This window comes from Diaporthe citri (genome assembly GCF_014595645.1).
Source record: "Diaporthe citri strain NFHF-8-4 chromosome Unknown scaffold_4, whole genome shotgun sequence".
In the NCBI taxonomy this organism is placed as follows: domain Eukaryota; kingdom Fungi; phylum Ascomycota; class Sordariomycetes; order Diaporthales; family Diaporthaceae; genus Diaporthe; species Diaporthe citri.
In genome coordinates, this window is record NW_025064849.1 from 1,019,532 (window position 1) to 1,035,928 (window position 16,397).

Below are 16,397 nucleotides of genomic sequence, written 5' to 3' on the forward strand. Positions count from 1 at the left end.
CACTTTCTTATGTCTTCTAGGCATTGATTGGACAGGCCGGGAATGTCTCGCTGCGAGACCTTATCCCCAGGAACCCAGTCTTTGTTCATGCGGCGAGCGGGATATCGATACTGTGCGGCACAGCATTTTCAGTAAGATTCTAGTCGGACTTTTTACGTGCTGAATCGGACCAGATGCCAATTCGAGCAGACCCTCTCGCCGCTGTGGGATTGCAAGGCCACAACGCCTGCGCGTAGCAGGACCAACAGGTCGACACCATGCCGGAAAACCCAAGGGCTTGTAAATGCACTTTTCACCCCAGGGCCTTGTACCTGCAGGCCGGCTCGACAAGGCCGAGTGAGCCACATCACCTCGAGTCTTCGATCCGCTGGACTGAGTGTGTCTGTGTATATCTAGTAAATTCGCACATCGTTGCGCCGCAGCCTGAATTGTGGACACTGTTCAACATCTGCCCCGGAGATCCGGATCTCCAGCGCCACACCTGCTGTGTCGTCGCTCGCGGTTCGAGTTGATAGATCGATCCCTCGCGTTGACAAAGTCCGACATGAGAGTACACCATGCCGGCTTCGACGGATGTCGTCGGACGTTAACGTGGACGGACTACCCCTGGCGCCATCGAGGTGCTGTCTGTCTCAAACGAAGTGATGCCCCCCCCCCCTGTCGTTTTGACTCACGCTCCCCCCTCTGCACAGAAAAAAAGCCCTTCACGCGTGCGCCCGCGCAGCGTTAACGCATATTAAGCCCTCCTTTAACTAAGCACGCTTATATAATATTTTCATACCTTTTACATACCTTCTTTATACCTTTTTTATATTTTTTACCTTTTTTATAAATATTTATTTTATTATTAAGTATTAAAATAGCTTATAAAAGTAATTATAAAAGAAATAATTAAAGAAATTAAGATAATTAAAAATTAAGGAAGGGGTGTATACGCTGCGTGGGTGCGCGCGCGGAGGGCTGTTTTTTTCTATGCAGAGGGGGGAGCATGATCAAAACGACAGGGGGGGGGCATCACTTCGTTTGAGACAGACAGTGACAACCCGCCGCTTGGCAGCATCCCCTGGCTCCGGGCCAAAGCTTGGTGTGCTTGGTTGAAGCTTGTCCCGTCCAAGACCGCCGCATCGTGATCCGGCTGGCCTGCACTCCCCTGCCTCAGCTTGCCTGTCAAGCTCTCGTCTCGTTGAAGTCCTGGCTACTGCTGACAGTCCCAACCAGCGCGCCGTCTCCTCCATTGGTGGCCTCGAAGCAAAGGATGCGATGGGTTCCTTTTCAAGTATACGGCAGGGATGCCGGATAAGGTTCGGTCCGCTGATTGGCAACGGACTCTGGAAAACAAAGATAGGATTCTCACCGTCATACAAAACCCGATCTGTGAGCTTATCCACTTCTCTGGTCCGACAGGGCATCCAGTGGTCCCTCCTTCTCCCGAGCTTCCAGAAGGCCGCTCGTCCCACCGCACCCGGCCTGCCCCTCGTGCAGCCGAGCCGATTGGGCAGCCGAACGGTCTCACACCAAGATCTGAAGATTTAAGGTTTGGACATAATCTCCCTGTTTATTGATTTGCAAGTGGTATGCTGGTTTTCTTGCCCCTTCTTCTTGGTAGTGAGCTACTGTAGGGCATAGCCAAGGGGGAAGGTGAATGATGTCACGGTGATGGATTCTTGAGCTTGTAGACCAGGGGCTCACTTCAGCACTTGACTTTTGGCCTCCGTTGAAGTCACTCTTCACGTAGCTCATCCAAGCACGTAGGGAAAGCAACTAGACTTGCAATCGAAGCCCAATCAATCCATAATCAGTTAACTCCCCAAATCTGCATCATGTCGTCAAAGCAAGAGGACCAGGTCCAATCGAAGCAGGGACAGCCTGTAGAAGAAGGCGACCACGTCTACACCAAAATCCGTGGCGGCAGGCATGAGGGCGATGTGAGTCAGATAATATGCAATGCTGCACATTAGCTTGTGACTCACTGGATTCTAGGTTGACAAGATTGTGACTACTGAGGGCGAGGCCAAGCAGGAGGGTGTCAAGAATCCTCCCAAAGTGAGTGGCTTGCCGCATCTTCCCGTGTAATGGGGCAAGATGCTGATACAGACATCAGGTGCTGTTCACGGACCAGAAGGGCAAGCCTGTTGCACACAACCCAGGAACATTGGATATCGTCGACAAGTGAGACGGATGAGCTGGTGTTGGAGGTGGCAGGAGGGAAATCAAGCAGAGGATATTCCAAAAACCGACGAGGATTCATTCGCTGTGCTTATCAGATGTTTTTATTGCGCGCTTATGATGGAGTGGATCCTGCTGCACATAGTCTTACCAGCAAGTACCGAGGTTGGAAGGAGGCAGGAGGTATTGGGAGAGGACTATCCTGACATAGCCATATTGCCGTACAAGTAACAGCTATTATTTGAGCAAAGGATTGGAAGGCAAAAGCGTCAGGCTTTCTCTCAATTCGTACTAAGAGAGCTTTCAGCTGTAATTGTCGTATCTATACTCCCCTTTAGCTTGCCTGTTTGATTTCTTGTTTCCTGGAATTGCGCGCACGTACCCTGGACATCCGCACATGTGCAGCTTGCCCGGGATAGTCCAATTCCTTCGTTCTCTCTATGACCAAGAGAAGGTGAATAGGTAGTGGCAGCCCGTATGGCTTCTAAAAGACCACGAGATGCAGCTTATGCCTCCGTATTGAAAACCTCTGATTGGAGCTGAATAGTAGCTGTGCTTCCTCGATGAGATCCTTTTTTGTGCACCACCTGGTCTTTTTCCTTTTTTTTTTTTTTTCTTCTTGCTTTCTTTTGGCGACCTTTTTGGCGTACCGAGGGCCGGCATAAGGGCAGTGACCATGACTCTATTGTGAGCAAGGCTAAAATCTGACAGGCCTTACGACGGGGTGACGAGTCGACATCAACCAGGTATCAAGCTTTCGACCGCGGGTAGAGCATCGCAGATTTCCGGCAAGAGTCTGAAGGCAAAAGAGGAGCCGTCAGGTGTGTATACATGGGCATCCGACAAATAGCACACGAGCCAGACCGAAACGATAGTGGTCTCTTTGTGGATCAGGTTCTCGATATATAATCGCAGTTTCCAACGTTTGTCAAGGGGTTTGGCTCCGTCCTGTCGGCTAAGTTGAACACTGGATGTTCCGATGTCATGTAGTTGACTTCTAGCGGTCCATGGCCGTCGAACTATCGAATCTTCTCCCCGAAGGATTGTCATGCGCTTGATGATTTTCCGTAATTTGGTGTCGACACTGGTAGGTTCTACATTGACATTTGGACTCAATACCAAGAACCATTTGAACCTTTCCCTTGCTTGACCTGGGTGGATGGAGGGCGTGGGGGACGACTTCATGGATGAGCAAGTAGCCTTCTCCAGCATGGCTAAGCATAAATACTCTGACTTGAAACTGAAACCACCTGCCATGCACTTGGCAGGTTGTGCGAGGGCGACCGATTCTCATAGATGATTCTTTACAATACTTGATTTTGGGTGTTCTCATTTTTGTTCATAGGGAACGTACAAGTGTACAAGACTCATATTGGCTATACAACCGATGGTAACCAGATGGGGGGCTGGGAGGATTGGTAAAGAGAGAGAGATAGACTGCTCAGTGTTCCATAAAACAGGTGAGCACCGAGGTCGTGGTCGCAATAGCCACCCAGGAGAATAGCGCTTGAGCTGACTCGCCGCGAACTTCTGACGAACCTTGTGTCAGGCCATTTACGATATCGTCTCCCAGCAAAACTTGGGTGACGGTCGGACTTTGTCAATGCTTACTTGGTATCGCAAAAAGTTGAAGAAAGGGACTGATCACAGGGTTTGTTTCGTTAGGCCAAGGGCCTGGCATATGGTGTATTAGAGTACGATCTCTAGTTGCAAGGCAAAAGAGCTTATCAAACATTGGGAAGCATTTGCTTGCGGTAAACGAGAACCACTTAGGGGGACGGTCTTACTAGGCGACCGAGGGCAGCGGATCGTTACCTGCCCAGTGACTTGGCGGATGGGGATCACTTGAGAGTCTTGTTGCTTGGTCAAGTGGGGGTTAGAGCCGCGTAGCTCGATTGAGGCTGGGAGGGAGAGAAGATCTCACCGCGTTATGCAGAGTCCCGATTGCGTCTGTCACACTCGCGCCTGCAGGTTGCCCAGAAGGCGTCGAAATATTCGGGGCCAACAGGATGCGTGCCTCGTGAGGTAAGCAGGCCGTGTGTGTGCATCTGGTGCGAATCATTGGACGCCGTCGTGCGCGCACTCACTGTGGTGTGGGCGATGCACCACGCGCTCGGTAGCAACTTGGAGGGGAAGGAGGGCTTGGCTGGTAAGGGCCAAACTCACTTATAAGGTGGCCCGTCTCGAAACGGCGCTGGTTGGCGGCCCGGCAGCTCGGCAGGCCTCCTCATCTTACGCATCTGGCTGTTCACATGTACCTGCAGGGCAATTGCGAGGGGTTTTCCGAGATATTTGCCCCGCCTCTAGGCCAGGCAGACCACGCTCCGCCCCTCCGTTGGGACGCTTCCCGGATCAGCTCCACCCACACCACTTGACGAACACCTCATGCACGGAATATCTTGAATGCCCAATCCCGTGGCCCGAATTTGGCAATCGGGCAGCCTCAAGTAGTGATCTGATCTCACTCAGTGGTTCATCGGGTGGCATAGGTAGGTACTTAGATACTGGGAAAGGGCATCCAGGTATTAAAACTTGTGACCTTTCCTCCAACCTGTGCCTCTCTGTCCTTGAATATAAATACCGAACATATCCACGCCTTCATAAATATAGGCAGTCAACTCATAGTCCTCGCATCTATGTTGGGTCAGACTCGACCAGCTCGTCTACTTCCACCACCTCTCCACAGGCTCGCCTTGAGTAATTCCTCATTTCCACAGGGATATTTGTGTCTCGACCATCCTCGCCCCCTTCCATCGGCCCACAGCGTCGGATAATTACCTTCTTTTCCCGTTGTTGTTTCTACTTCTCTAGAACTACCATTTACTCGACCGCGCCGACCCTTCATGACGTGTGTTTGTTCAGCAGCTTCACCTGAAAAAGCACAATCTCCAAAGTCAACAACGACCTGGGGTCGATTGAATCACATTCTACCCTGACGCCTCAAGCACTTGAGTGGCTTGCCATTACCTCCAGTCTCCATTCATTGCGTACTTGGTCGTGTCGCCTTCACGATCCTCTTGTCCAGTACCCTGGGGTCCAAACTGAGCCTTACCCTTCCGAACGATCAATCTTCAACGACCTGTTTCCCCTTAGTTCAAAATGCCCTACACCTCCAACACATCCTCTGCCTCGACATCCGCTGTGTAAGATATTGCAGCATCCTGATTCAGTCCTTGCTCCACGTCACACCACTTGTTCACCAGCTGACCAAGCCTGACACTCTCAGCCAGGCTTCCTCCGATAGCCATAACAGCACCGCTGCCCAGCAAGGCTCGACTGCAAGTGGTACATGGAGCCCTGGAAAGGTTCAGCAACCACGCCAGGATATGCAATACGATGAGAAAAGCGAGGATCACTTGAAGCTAGACCTTCTTTTCATTGGATCCCAGTTTGAAAGTAGCAAGTAAGCCAAACATGACAGGAGAAGGGATGTGGTAGCATACTTTCCATATTTATTCAGGTACACTACGATATTCTTGGCTGGATAGGTCTCTAGCACAAAGACAGTGGTAATTCATTCATCTCAAACTCTCTGTATCTTATCATCTCGCTACTCAACCATGCTGAGTAGAGAGACACCTTATGCTTACATGCAAGTTCAACTGAGAGGAGCCGGTAGTATTCCTTCAACTTCCAAAGTAACCAAGCCCAGGACCTCATGAATTTACCATTGCTAAGAAGTCCTTCTATCTCTCGCAGTCTTCAGAGGACTACAAGGTTTCAAAAGTTTCAGCAAATTCTAGCCTAGTGTGATGAAGCAAGGTTCCTTATCAGGCATTGTCAACTATCAGAAGTTCAAAATCGTGGACATTGGAATGGCACCCTGCCAAGTATCCTGCTATTCGCCTTTCAGAATAAGGCAACTCAATGTACTTAATAAGCTTGCTGGTTAAATGTAATTGTACTCAATCACAGGGGTGCCGCTAATCAAAATTTACAATACATGTTACACAAGTCCTCCCGGGAGGATTCAGACGGCGCGGCGAATGCCCTTACATACTGTAAGATGGCCACGTTGAGCAGGATTTCGTGTACATGAAGGCTTGCTTGAGGTCCGATTATGCTGTAAAAGAGCGTTCGTCAAGAACGGCGGATATGGTGTCGATATGGCTGGTGAGGCTCAATAAGTGTCCTCCTGCGGGTTCCCGGAGTCATGCTCGTGTGCGGTCAAGCCATGGCTCTGAGGCCATCACCTTATGTCTCCCACACACGCAACCATCAATAGACATCTTGTACGCAGTGCAACATCGCGAATATTGAGATACTCCGTGTATAGAAAGGCGCGCGGCTCATTCGGTAGTAAGGTGGTCTCGTTTTTGATCTGTACACATATGCTTCTTCAGCAATATGCATCCAGATTCGGTAGTAAATTGCTATATTTATGGCACGTCAAACGTCCTGGGCGGAGCTTAATAGACGCGATGCCAAGCTTGTCGGTCCTGCCACCAGTGGCTTGACTCGCTGTGTGTGGAAAACGAAACTATCCCCGCCCTTGTCTTTTTGACTCGCGCTCCCCCCTCCGCCCCCAAAATCCCAATTTTTAAATCTCACTATAATCCATTATAATTTTATAACAAAATTAAATATCTTAATATAACTAATATATTTATAATCTTTACTTTTTATATTATATTATAAGATTTTAAAAGTTATTAATATAATATTTAAATAATATTAATTAATTATATTTATATTATACTTATAATTATATTAATATTTTTCATATTAAGTCTTTAAACATTGAAATAAGAATATGTGAAAATTATATATTAATATTTATTATGTGAATAAATATTAAAATATTAAAATTTAATGTTTTATTTTGTTTTTTTTTATATTATATTATATTTAAATTATATATTAATAATTATTTAATAATATTTATTAATTAAGAAATATGGAAATAAAAATGAAAACAATTTAATAAATATATTATTTAAAAAGTTAGTTTAATATTAATATTTTAATAATTTTAAAATAAGATTATAACTTAAGCAAAATTAATATTATAACGTTAATAATATTTTATTAAGATTTTTTAAACTTTAAGGTTTATAAATATATATATATATTATATTCTTATTTAATTAAAGTGAGTTATTAAAAAAATAGCGAATTTTGTAAGTTTTTGTGTTGTTTTTCGGAGTTCCCTTGGGAAGATGTGTGTCGATGTGGGTGGAAAGAGATCAAGTTTTCGATTGGGACTGCATTTGTGGGATTCATTTTATAGAGAGACTATTTTGGTCTTCGCTGCATGACTGATTGCCCGACTTTGACTCCCGAGCGCCGTGGCAAATTAGTCTTGGGCTATTTATGTCGACGGTTTATGGCTCCGCCAAAAGCGGTTCTTGCCAGCCTTGTTTGTGCGGCTGTCACAAGGCTATCATTATTTTCTTAGCCATAAGCTACAATTATGTTTAAAACCTATTGTTATTAATATACTATTATTTTTTTTAACGCTGGGTGTTTAAGCATTTATCATTATATGAAGGACTGGATGCATATTGCTTAAGAAGCATATGTATACAGTTTTTTTTTTAAAAAAAAAGAGACCACTTTTGTTGGAGCCAGAGTACGCCCACCCAGCTTCCAGCATGCGCCCACCCAGTACTTCCTTTTCTTAATATTATATTAATAAAACTAGGTACTTTTCTAAGTAAGCATAAAGTTTGCCCTATATATAAGAAGTTAGGGTAGCTATTTTCTAATTTAAGTAATACTTTAAAAATATAAGCCTAAAAAGCTTAGAGGGCGTAAATAACCTAAAAGGCCCAAAAGCGCGCAAGAGCGCGCAAGAGCGCGCAGAGCGCGCAGAGGGCGCAGAGGGCATAGAGGGCAAAGGGGGTGCAAAGGGCGCAGAGGGCGTAGAGGGCAAAGGGGGTGCAGAGGGCGCAGAGGGCAAAGGGCAGAAGTAACTTTTAAGTCGTAAATAAAGGGGTAGCTATGGGACCCCTCTGGGATAGCTATAGCTATGCTTTGTTAGTAACCCTATAGCACCAATATTTTATAGCGCGTGCAGCCAATTTCCTTTCACTGGGTGGGCGCACGCTGGAAGCTGGGTGGGCGTACTGTGGAAGCTGGGTGGGCGTACTCTGGCTCCTTTTGTTGTTCTGCAGCTGAGGGGGAGCGCGAGTCAAAAAGACAGGGACGGGGATAGTTTCGTTTTCCACACACAGCGGGTGTGATGGCTAGGCCTCTCTTTTCTGCCTGAGCAGCTTTTTTTTAGCTCTATGCAACTCCACAGCCGGCCTCTATTTCGAGAAACACTGCCTCAGCCGAGATTGTATGCTTAGAATTTTATCGTGTATATAGCTTCGAGGCAGTTATGGAGTTGTCTATAGGAATATCATCATCATTCTCACCACTACACATCCAAAGGCCACTTTCCCTTAACCGACTCGGAAATACATTCCTTCGTTTTCTCACCAATAGTCACTCACTCACGTGGAACAAGATGCATTCCACACAAGTTCTGAGCCTGCTTGCTGCAGTCGGCTTCTCAACCGCAGTCGACGCACTGGCGATCCGACAAACAACCGCCGCTTGGCAGACTCTGCCTCCGACACCAGCCTTGCCCACGCCCGTCAACACAACCCTGAGCACCATCAACGGCGCCGACCTGTGGCTGCAAAAGTACAACGAGGAGGCCGGCGGCACACCGATCGTCCTCGACCACGGCGGACTCGGATACAGCGCCTACTTCGCCGACGTCATCAAGCAGCTCGTGGCCAACAAGCACTACATCGTGGCGGTGGACCGCCGGGGCCACGGGCGCAGCACATACGGGGCCAGCGACGTCTTCACCTACGACATGTTCGCCAACGACATCTTCGCCCAGCTCAACGAGCAGGGGATCCAGTCGTACAACGTGGTCGGGTGGTCCGACGGCGCGGCCACGACGCTGGCCATGCTGCAGAACACGACCATCGCGCCCGGGATCCAGAAGGCCTTCGTCTTCGCCGGCTTCATGGTGCCCGAGGACACCAACGCGACCTTCACGGACACGGCCATCTACACCGAGTTCGTGACGCGGTGCGCCACCGAGTACGCGACGAACCTGCCGAGCGCCAACTTCACCGACTTCGCGACCAAGGTCGCCAGGCTCGAGGGCACGCTGCCGCAGTTCACGGCCGCGGGGCTGGGCGCCATCGACGGCAAGAAGGTCGCCATCGTCGGCGCCGACCACGACGAGGCCGTCAACCTCGACGTCCCCGCCAAGCTGGTCGCCGCCATCCCCGGCAGCACGTCCGTGACGCTCACGGACGTCAGCCACTTCGCGCCTGTGCAGGACCCGGACCAGTTCACCAAGGCGGTCGAGAGCTTCTTCGCTGCTGCTTGAGAAGACCTGCGGCAGTAGGAGAGTTGAAATGTGTCAAATGCTGGCCTGGTGGAATTATTGCAGCATATTATAGACTAAGAATGAATGAGACAAAGATACCCCCCAGACTATATTCCTATCAGCACCTTGACGTCTTCTTGATGGCAATTATGAAATCTTTGGGATTCCAGAAGTGAACTGTAGCTGCCGAGGGCCGTACTAAACATGACGAGCAGGCCGTTGTGACTTTATTGTTATTTTGAAGTAAATAGTGCCTGTTGGTCTCGTTTTACTAGATCTCTGACAAATTAAGCATGAGAGGCATACCAAGACTCCGGGCTATACCACGTGAGAACCAATACGTAACCCGTCGATCACTGGAGGTTCCCATGCTGACAGAATGAAGGAGGGTGGAATGAATGTGCATCTTTCCTCTGGCTGGTCTGACCTGATTGGCGCTAGTTCTGTCCGTTATGCTGTAAACCACTTGTCACTGCCTAGGCAGGCACTCCGGCTCCGTCAGCCTTGCCAGCCACCCGTTAATCAGGACATGGACGTTGAAATGACCCTTCGGGCTTCATATTACGGAGCAGAAGTTTGAGAAGGAACAGAGGTTAGGTTTTGAGCCCGGGCCCAGGCACTTGATTATATTGAGAGAGTGACTGGGACATGAAGTGCTTGGGATACAGAATGAAATTGGAACTTTAATCATGAACAACTCGAAAGGAAAAGCCCTTATGCTCGCTCTGAGATTCACTCATTGCTTTGATACCCAGAGACACGCCTTTTCCAAGGCGGAGCAGGCTAAAGGAGCCAGAGCCCAAGTTATGCTTTTATTTCCATATGCTGCGTCTGGGACAGCGAGTTGTAAGCAGCCGGATCTGTGGCGAGCATCAATGATGCGACGGGAAGATGCCACGGCGAATAGGTCACTTACAAAGACTTTCCTATAGGAAGAGTCGGGCTCGTAGATTGCTCGGCTACTCAGTTGATCCAAGCACACCCGCTTCCCTGAGAGCCGCAGTTCAACTATACGAAAGTGACGATGTTGTCAGCATAACAGCCTCAGAAAGTATGTGCAAGTTTCGACGGGGTGTTCGGAGGCCCAGGGGCTCAAATTTGAAATCCCAGCGCTGGACAACCACGTACGATGGAGTGCGGGCCATCCCACCCGCATTTCCAGTTGCCACATGGCTTCTTCTGCCCGGAGCAGTGGCAGTTGTCATCGCCGACGTACGTGCTGCCCGCGCAGTTGGGCAGGTTGGCAACGCATCTCGGGGCGTGCTCTTGAGCCTCCTGGACGGGCTCTGGCAGGGCGAGAGCGCTGGCGGCGAAGAGTGCAAGGAGGGAGGAGGCTGAGAACTTCATTGTGATGATGAAATAGGGGGTTTTCTTGGAGTCTTGATTTATGCCTGAATGAGAGAGCTGATGAGCAATATGGAACGAGAAGGTTCAAAGAGCAGCGCATTGCAATGGGTTTTATATTTGTCTGCTCCTCTATACACCCCTCATATTATTGACCGATCCTCACTGTTGAATCCCGTGCTACAACTCATCTCCCGTTTTCCAATGTGTCCGACATCCTTTGGCTCAGTTCCAGGCGACGAAGGTCTCGCAATGCAATTTGCTTCCCAACATGGACGAAGTCCGAGATGCTTCGATCCAGCACCAGGCTGCTGGGGCACATTGTGTAGTGCGTTGCAACTCACTTCCCAAGATGGACTGAGTGGCTGAAGTCCTTTTGTCCAGGTTCAGGTTACAAATCACCATCGTGTCTCATATTGCAGCTTACCAAAATGGACCGAGTCTGACATAACTACTGCCAACGGCTGTTGTGTCTCATGCTGCGACCGCCTTCAGGTCATCATGAGAAGGCTTCAGAGACATAAGCACCTGGCTCTGTAGATCCGTAGATGGCTCTTACGTACATGTGAATAGACTGCGAGCTCGAGTGGGCAAGAATCCGAATCATCACGGCCGTCACCGTGCTGACAGCAAGAAGGCTTTCCTTCTGCAAGCCACTATCCGACATTTCTTCTACGTCTTTGTGCCGGGGATATCTGTACCGGTGATACGTTTTCAGGGCCACGGATCAGACGTAGGCCTAACTACCGAGCGAGGTTTATTCTAGCTGCTGCTCCTGCTGGCAGCTGGCAGACAAGCGGCAGACGGCTCAGGTGTGCCCGATGTGCAAGCCCGTGATAACTGCAGCACGGCAGAGTGCGTCAAAGCTTGTCGCTGCAGTGCCCGGTTCCATACAGCATGTTCGAACAGGTGATCCGATCGGTCGTTGACCGAGCGATCGAGCGGGACGTGTGGCTGACGTGAGGTGTCACAAGCTGGGGGCCTGCCCTTCTCGAATGGGGGCCGCCATCCAGCCAGCCAGCCCCCAACGGTTCTCTTGCTGTCAAATACACTATTTTGGTGCGGCATATGCAGTAGCACCCTCCCCGTGCAGAATATAGACTATACAACGTAAAATGTGCGCTTCACAGAAAATCTTTTATGTCTTTTGCGCAATGTTGCATCTGCAATCCAAATGTGGCCAGGGGTCTCCACAAGCGTGCCGTGCGTGCTGCCGCGGACGGGGCCAGCGTGCCATCGGAAATATCGGCTGTTCGCGTAGCTCCGAAGGACCAGTCACGGACGAGCGCGCATGGACGCCCAGGCCTGTTTTGACATATCAAGTGCATAGATGCGCATCCCTGGCCACAGTAGGTAAACAACTCGTCCAGAAAACTGCGACGGCCCTCGCTCACGCTCGGCGGGTTATAGCGGGCCTCTCTTCGGGGTCGGGCATGATCGGCGTGCATATACGCTCTTTGGGAGAGGGTAAAAACCATCCTCGGACGCTTGATGCGACCAGAATGAATCGCTGCTTCTCGTTTTCGCATGAAGGGTCTGTGTTCTCCGGCGGTCGGACTCGGTCCCGAGACCGTCGTCCATACCTGGAGTAGTGCTTATTATGTATGTGACCCTTCTTTCGTTGTGCATTCATGCCGTGTATCGTCAACAGCGCTGCCGCGTGCGACACTGCCATTCCCGAAACGCTTCTCTCAGCATTGCCAATCCATCAGGTCGCCATCTTTTGCCTCCTGCTGCGCACGTTCGCGGCAGTATGTTGCGGCCGGTATTGCAACTTCTCCCCTCCAGCCCCCTGACTTCGGACTTGTGCTTCATGGGGGCGATGTGCTGCTGGACTTCCCCCAAGGTCGACGAGCCAATGCCTCCTACGTCCGAAATTCAATATTTTGCTATGCCTATCACTTATGCCAAGAAAGGTAGAGAAATGAGGCCCAAATGTGTTGCGTTGACAGGGGCAGGGGTTCAGACGAGACATCATCCAAACTTTAAATCGCGATCAGCAACAAGCTCCTTTCAATGTCGGTTCCATTCTACCGCCCCATTTGTGAACTCTGTTTCTTTTGCGCCCCATAAACCGTTACGGGGACTCAATTTAAGATTTCCTGTACGCACAGAGGGCCGAGCATACATGTTCGGAGCCGCGCCGAAGACTCGTGCACGTGGGCTCCGCGCATTCCCGGTAGCTGTATGCATCCCCGAGGAAGCTTTCTTTAGGCAGGTGGCCCAAGCGTGACAAATCGAAGAGGGCTTGATTTCCGGTTTCATCCAGTTGTTGGTGGTGAGGTGTAATAGGATAGACTCTTCTAGGCAAAATGTAGCAAGCATGTTACACACTCTATGTCGTTGGTGGAGGACATGATGCATCAGGACCTCAAAGGGGTAATTATATACTTAGCACGGCAAGCATACAGCATCATCGCGTTACATTGGTTCGGGATCATCCAAGCAAGGATAGGTTGTACCGATAACTCCCCGACGTACCGGCGAGAGACCACACGTGTAAGAGACGCGGTGTTGTTGACTCAGGGACCACGTCCGGGGAGTTGTTTTCGAAGCGACCCTAGTCTGGACATATGCTCTTGGAGTTCCCAGGGCGAGGCTGGCTCCTGAGGATATACAACCGCACGAGCTTGATATGTGTAGCAACATTTGGGGCTCGACGAGAGCCTCGCCTGGGGCAGGCACCAGTCCAATTTCGATCATGACAATGACATGACGATGACGACGACGGTGATGCATCATGTTGAGCAAAGACTCGGATCACAGCCGGTTATCTTCTTGGCCAGATGCCCGGTACAAGCTTTCCCTCAAGACGCACGAATCCGCGAGCTTTTTCATGGATTATGCCACGGAAACTTCCGTTTTGAGTTTACACTATAGCAACCAAGTCTCAATATTCTTCCGCATTAACAACCCACGGACTGAAAGGAACGCAGGCCGGAAGAATGCCATTCCCCTTCACGACTCGTAGGAGGTTGTCGACGATGAGGTTATTGCGAAGTGAGACTTGTGCGTCGCACTGATCCCTACGCGGGTGTCAAGTATGCGCATGGTGTTAAGCTCTTGGACTAAACCTTGATAGAAGCTTACTCGGCCATCTCTGTATTGATTTGAGTTGAATGATCTGCATCGTAGCCCGCTGCTATCAAGGAACCCGCAAAGTCTGCTTGTCTCTCTGCAGACAATGCATTTCCTTTGCAGAGAGTGCATTATGTACTTGACCATCGGAATTTCGGCTTCTTGGCAGGCACACGCAGCTCTCCCTTATTAACATGTGCGCGATCTCTCCCGTATTCCCGAATTCGACAAAGAAGGGTCCTCTGGGTTGTGATTGGCGACGATGCATCACAATGCGGGGAGCCAGCAAGATACCACAAAGGCTCTGGCGTATGACTCGATTTGCCGCTTTATGGAGATTCGGAAACCCAGGGAAAGCTTGGGATTGCGTCACTCTGGTATCACTCTTCCTACTGTAGTTGTGTAAACTGACTTTAGGCCCTCGCTTGTGATATGGAAAAGCCGGCCCAATGGGCGGTGGATGCTACGCGGCCGTTGGAGGTTGCAGGGAGCCAACGCGGACTGATTGGTATGGAAATGCACCTAGGATTGTGGCCGATCCATAGAGTTTGATGCGACTAACGCGTGTTTCGTTGTCATGACAAGTACCTATAGAATGGGCTTCCATTTCGGACGGTCCAGCCGTTGGCGTCGTAAGACACGAGGAGTCAAAACGCCGCGTAGTCTTGGAACATTTTCCACAGGAATGGCAGAAACAAGAAGAAGCAGAGGGAATAAAAAGGCCTTTCTCCTCTAAAGTGGTGTCAGATATGCATCGTGTTCATTACGGATTGGTCCGGAAATGACAGACCGCCCTTCGGAATGGCTGAAACCCTGCATACGCCGAGGACAGTGATTGGATGGGTCGCACGTATGCGGTCTCAAACCTGTCAGCCACTGCTGCCAGGATTCCATGCTAGCCGTTAGTGGATGCTCGTGTGTGTGTGTGGGCATGTGAGCACTCGTAATCGACAGGATTAGCCGCTTATTTATTATGGCAAATGCAGGAAATTCGATCAGCATGATAGCGGCTGTCCCTGGATATTACACATTACCGTCGGTGTGCACTCGGCAAAAACCAGAAAGCGGAGCCAGAGGAACCCTGGAGAGCAGAATCAGTGATGAGGAAATAGCGACTCGCGTGGTCATTGGTGGGCGAGAAACGTGATCGACTAGTTTTTTTTTTCTTGCTGCGCTTCCCCTCGTGTCGCAGCAAAAAAGATAAATGTTCCGTGGGCGGCATCCACTTTTATCATGACGAGTGACTGAAACAGCATTCGGCGAAAAAGTCAGGGAGAGATTAACGGACTGGAAAGGAACACGGAACAAATGTTTCAGATAACGGTTTCGGGAGTAACGCGAGAGCGATCTCTATGCCCGAGTGCTTCGGCCATGTGCGTTCCATTTAACACGCTCAGACGACGGGGTTTGGCGGCGACAAGATCTGTGTTGCAACTCTTGTATGTCATAACGTGCTCTAGTTAAGGAGGATAACGTGCTCTAGTTAAGGAGGCCAGGGAGGGTGCTCGATATTGCAGGTGGTGGTAGGCTAAGCAAAGCTCGGCGTGTGACAAATATTCGCAGCCACCCGAACGCAGACAGGTGGGCACAGGGCCGGTTGGTAGTCCGCCTGACAAAAGTATAAAAGTAGGCCTAACATAAGTCTTTTTGCAAGGGTAAATGCACTTAATTAAAGCAAATATAAAAAACTTAGCATATAATATAATTAAAACCTAATTAAAATCAGCTAAAAAAGTAACTTTAAACAAACTTTAAAAATACTTTAAATAACGTAAGTATAAATAGCAAATCACACTTTTTATTATATATTATTACAAATTAATAAAAAACTTTAATTAATTGCAAACCCCTTTAAAACTAATTTAAATTATAAATACTATAAATATATATTTAAAGTTATTATGCCCTAAAAACTTAACCAAAATACTATAAGGCTTTAATTAAATAAAGCTAAATTACAACTTAATATTATATATAATTATATACCTATTAATGCTAACTTTTTACTTTATAATACTTTTAACCTATTAAGTTTATAAGATTTTAATATAAATTTATTATTACCTTTAAAATTATTATTACCTTTAAATTTAAAAAATATATAAATAATATTTAAAATTAATATAATTAAAATATAAAATTAATTAAATTAAGTATTTTAAAAAGCACTAAAGCTAATAACTAAAAATATAGCTGCTATTATTAAGGCACTTATAAAAACTTATTAATTTATTATATAATAAAAGTTTAAGTTTATTATAATAAATAAATTTATATTTAAAGTTATTTATATAAATATATAGCCTTTATACTTTAAAACTTATATAAAAAAATACATTATTATTACAAATATTATTAATAAAGATAATGCTTAACTTAAATATATAATAAAATAAATTTAATAAACTATAAATATTACTTTAAAATTAATTTTAAGCTAATATAAAATCTAAATTATATATAAACTATA

At 47.9% G+C, this 16,397-nt stretch overlaps 3 protein-coding genes across 3 annotated transcripts; 2 read left to right on the plus strand and 1 right to left on the minus strand.

Annotated features, from left to right (window-relative positions):
- Positions 1–1,820: 1,820 nt before the first annotated feature.
- INS49_009481 (uncharacterized protein) lies at positions 1,821–2,173 on the plus strand (the record flags this gene model as incomplete). The annotated part of the gene is made up of 3 exons (XM_043170212.1): positions 1,821–1,925; positions 1,981–2,043; positions 2,102–2,173. The coding sequence occupies 3 exons, from the start codon at positions 1,821–1,823 to the stop codon at positions 2,171–2,173; spliced, it is 240 nt and encodes a 79-aa protein (XP_043024777.1).
- A 6,447-nt stretch (positions 2,174–8,620) lies between these two features.
- INS49_009482 (uncharacterized protein) lies at positions 8,621–9,505 on the plus strand (the record flags this gene model as incomplete). Its single annotated transcript, XM_043170213.1, has 1 exon — positions 8,621–9,505. The coding sequence occupies one exon, from the start codon at positions 8,621–8,623 to the stop codon at positions 9,503–9,505; it is 885 nt and encodes a 294-aa protein (XP_043024778.1).
- A 963-nt stretch (positions 9,506–10,468) lies between these two features.
- Positions 10,469–10,852, minus strand: INS49_009483 (uncharacterized protein; the record flags this gene model as incomplete). Its single annotated transcript, XM_043170214.1, has 2 exons — positions 10,469–10,513; positions 10,634–10,852. 2 exons carry the CDS (start codon positions 10,850–10,852, stop codon positions 10,469–10,471), a joined length of 264 nt encoding a protein of 87 aa, XP_043024779.1.
- Between the last annotated feature and the right edge of the window lie 5,545 nt (positions 10,853–16,397).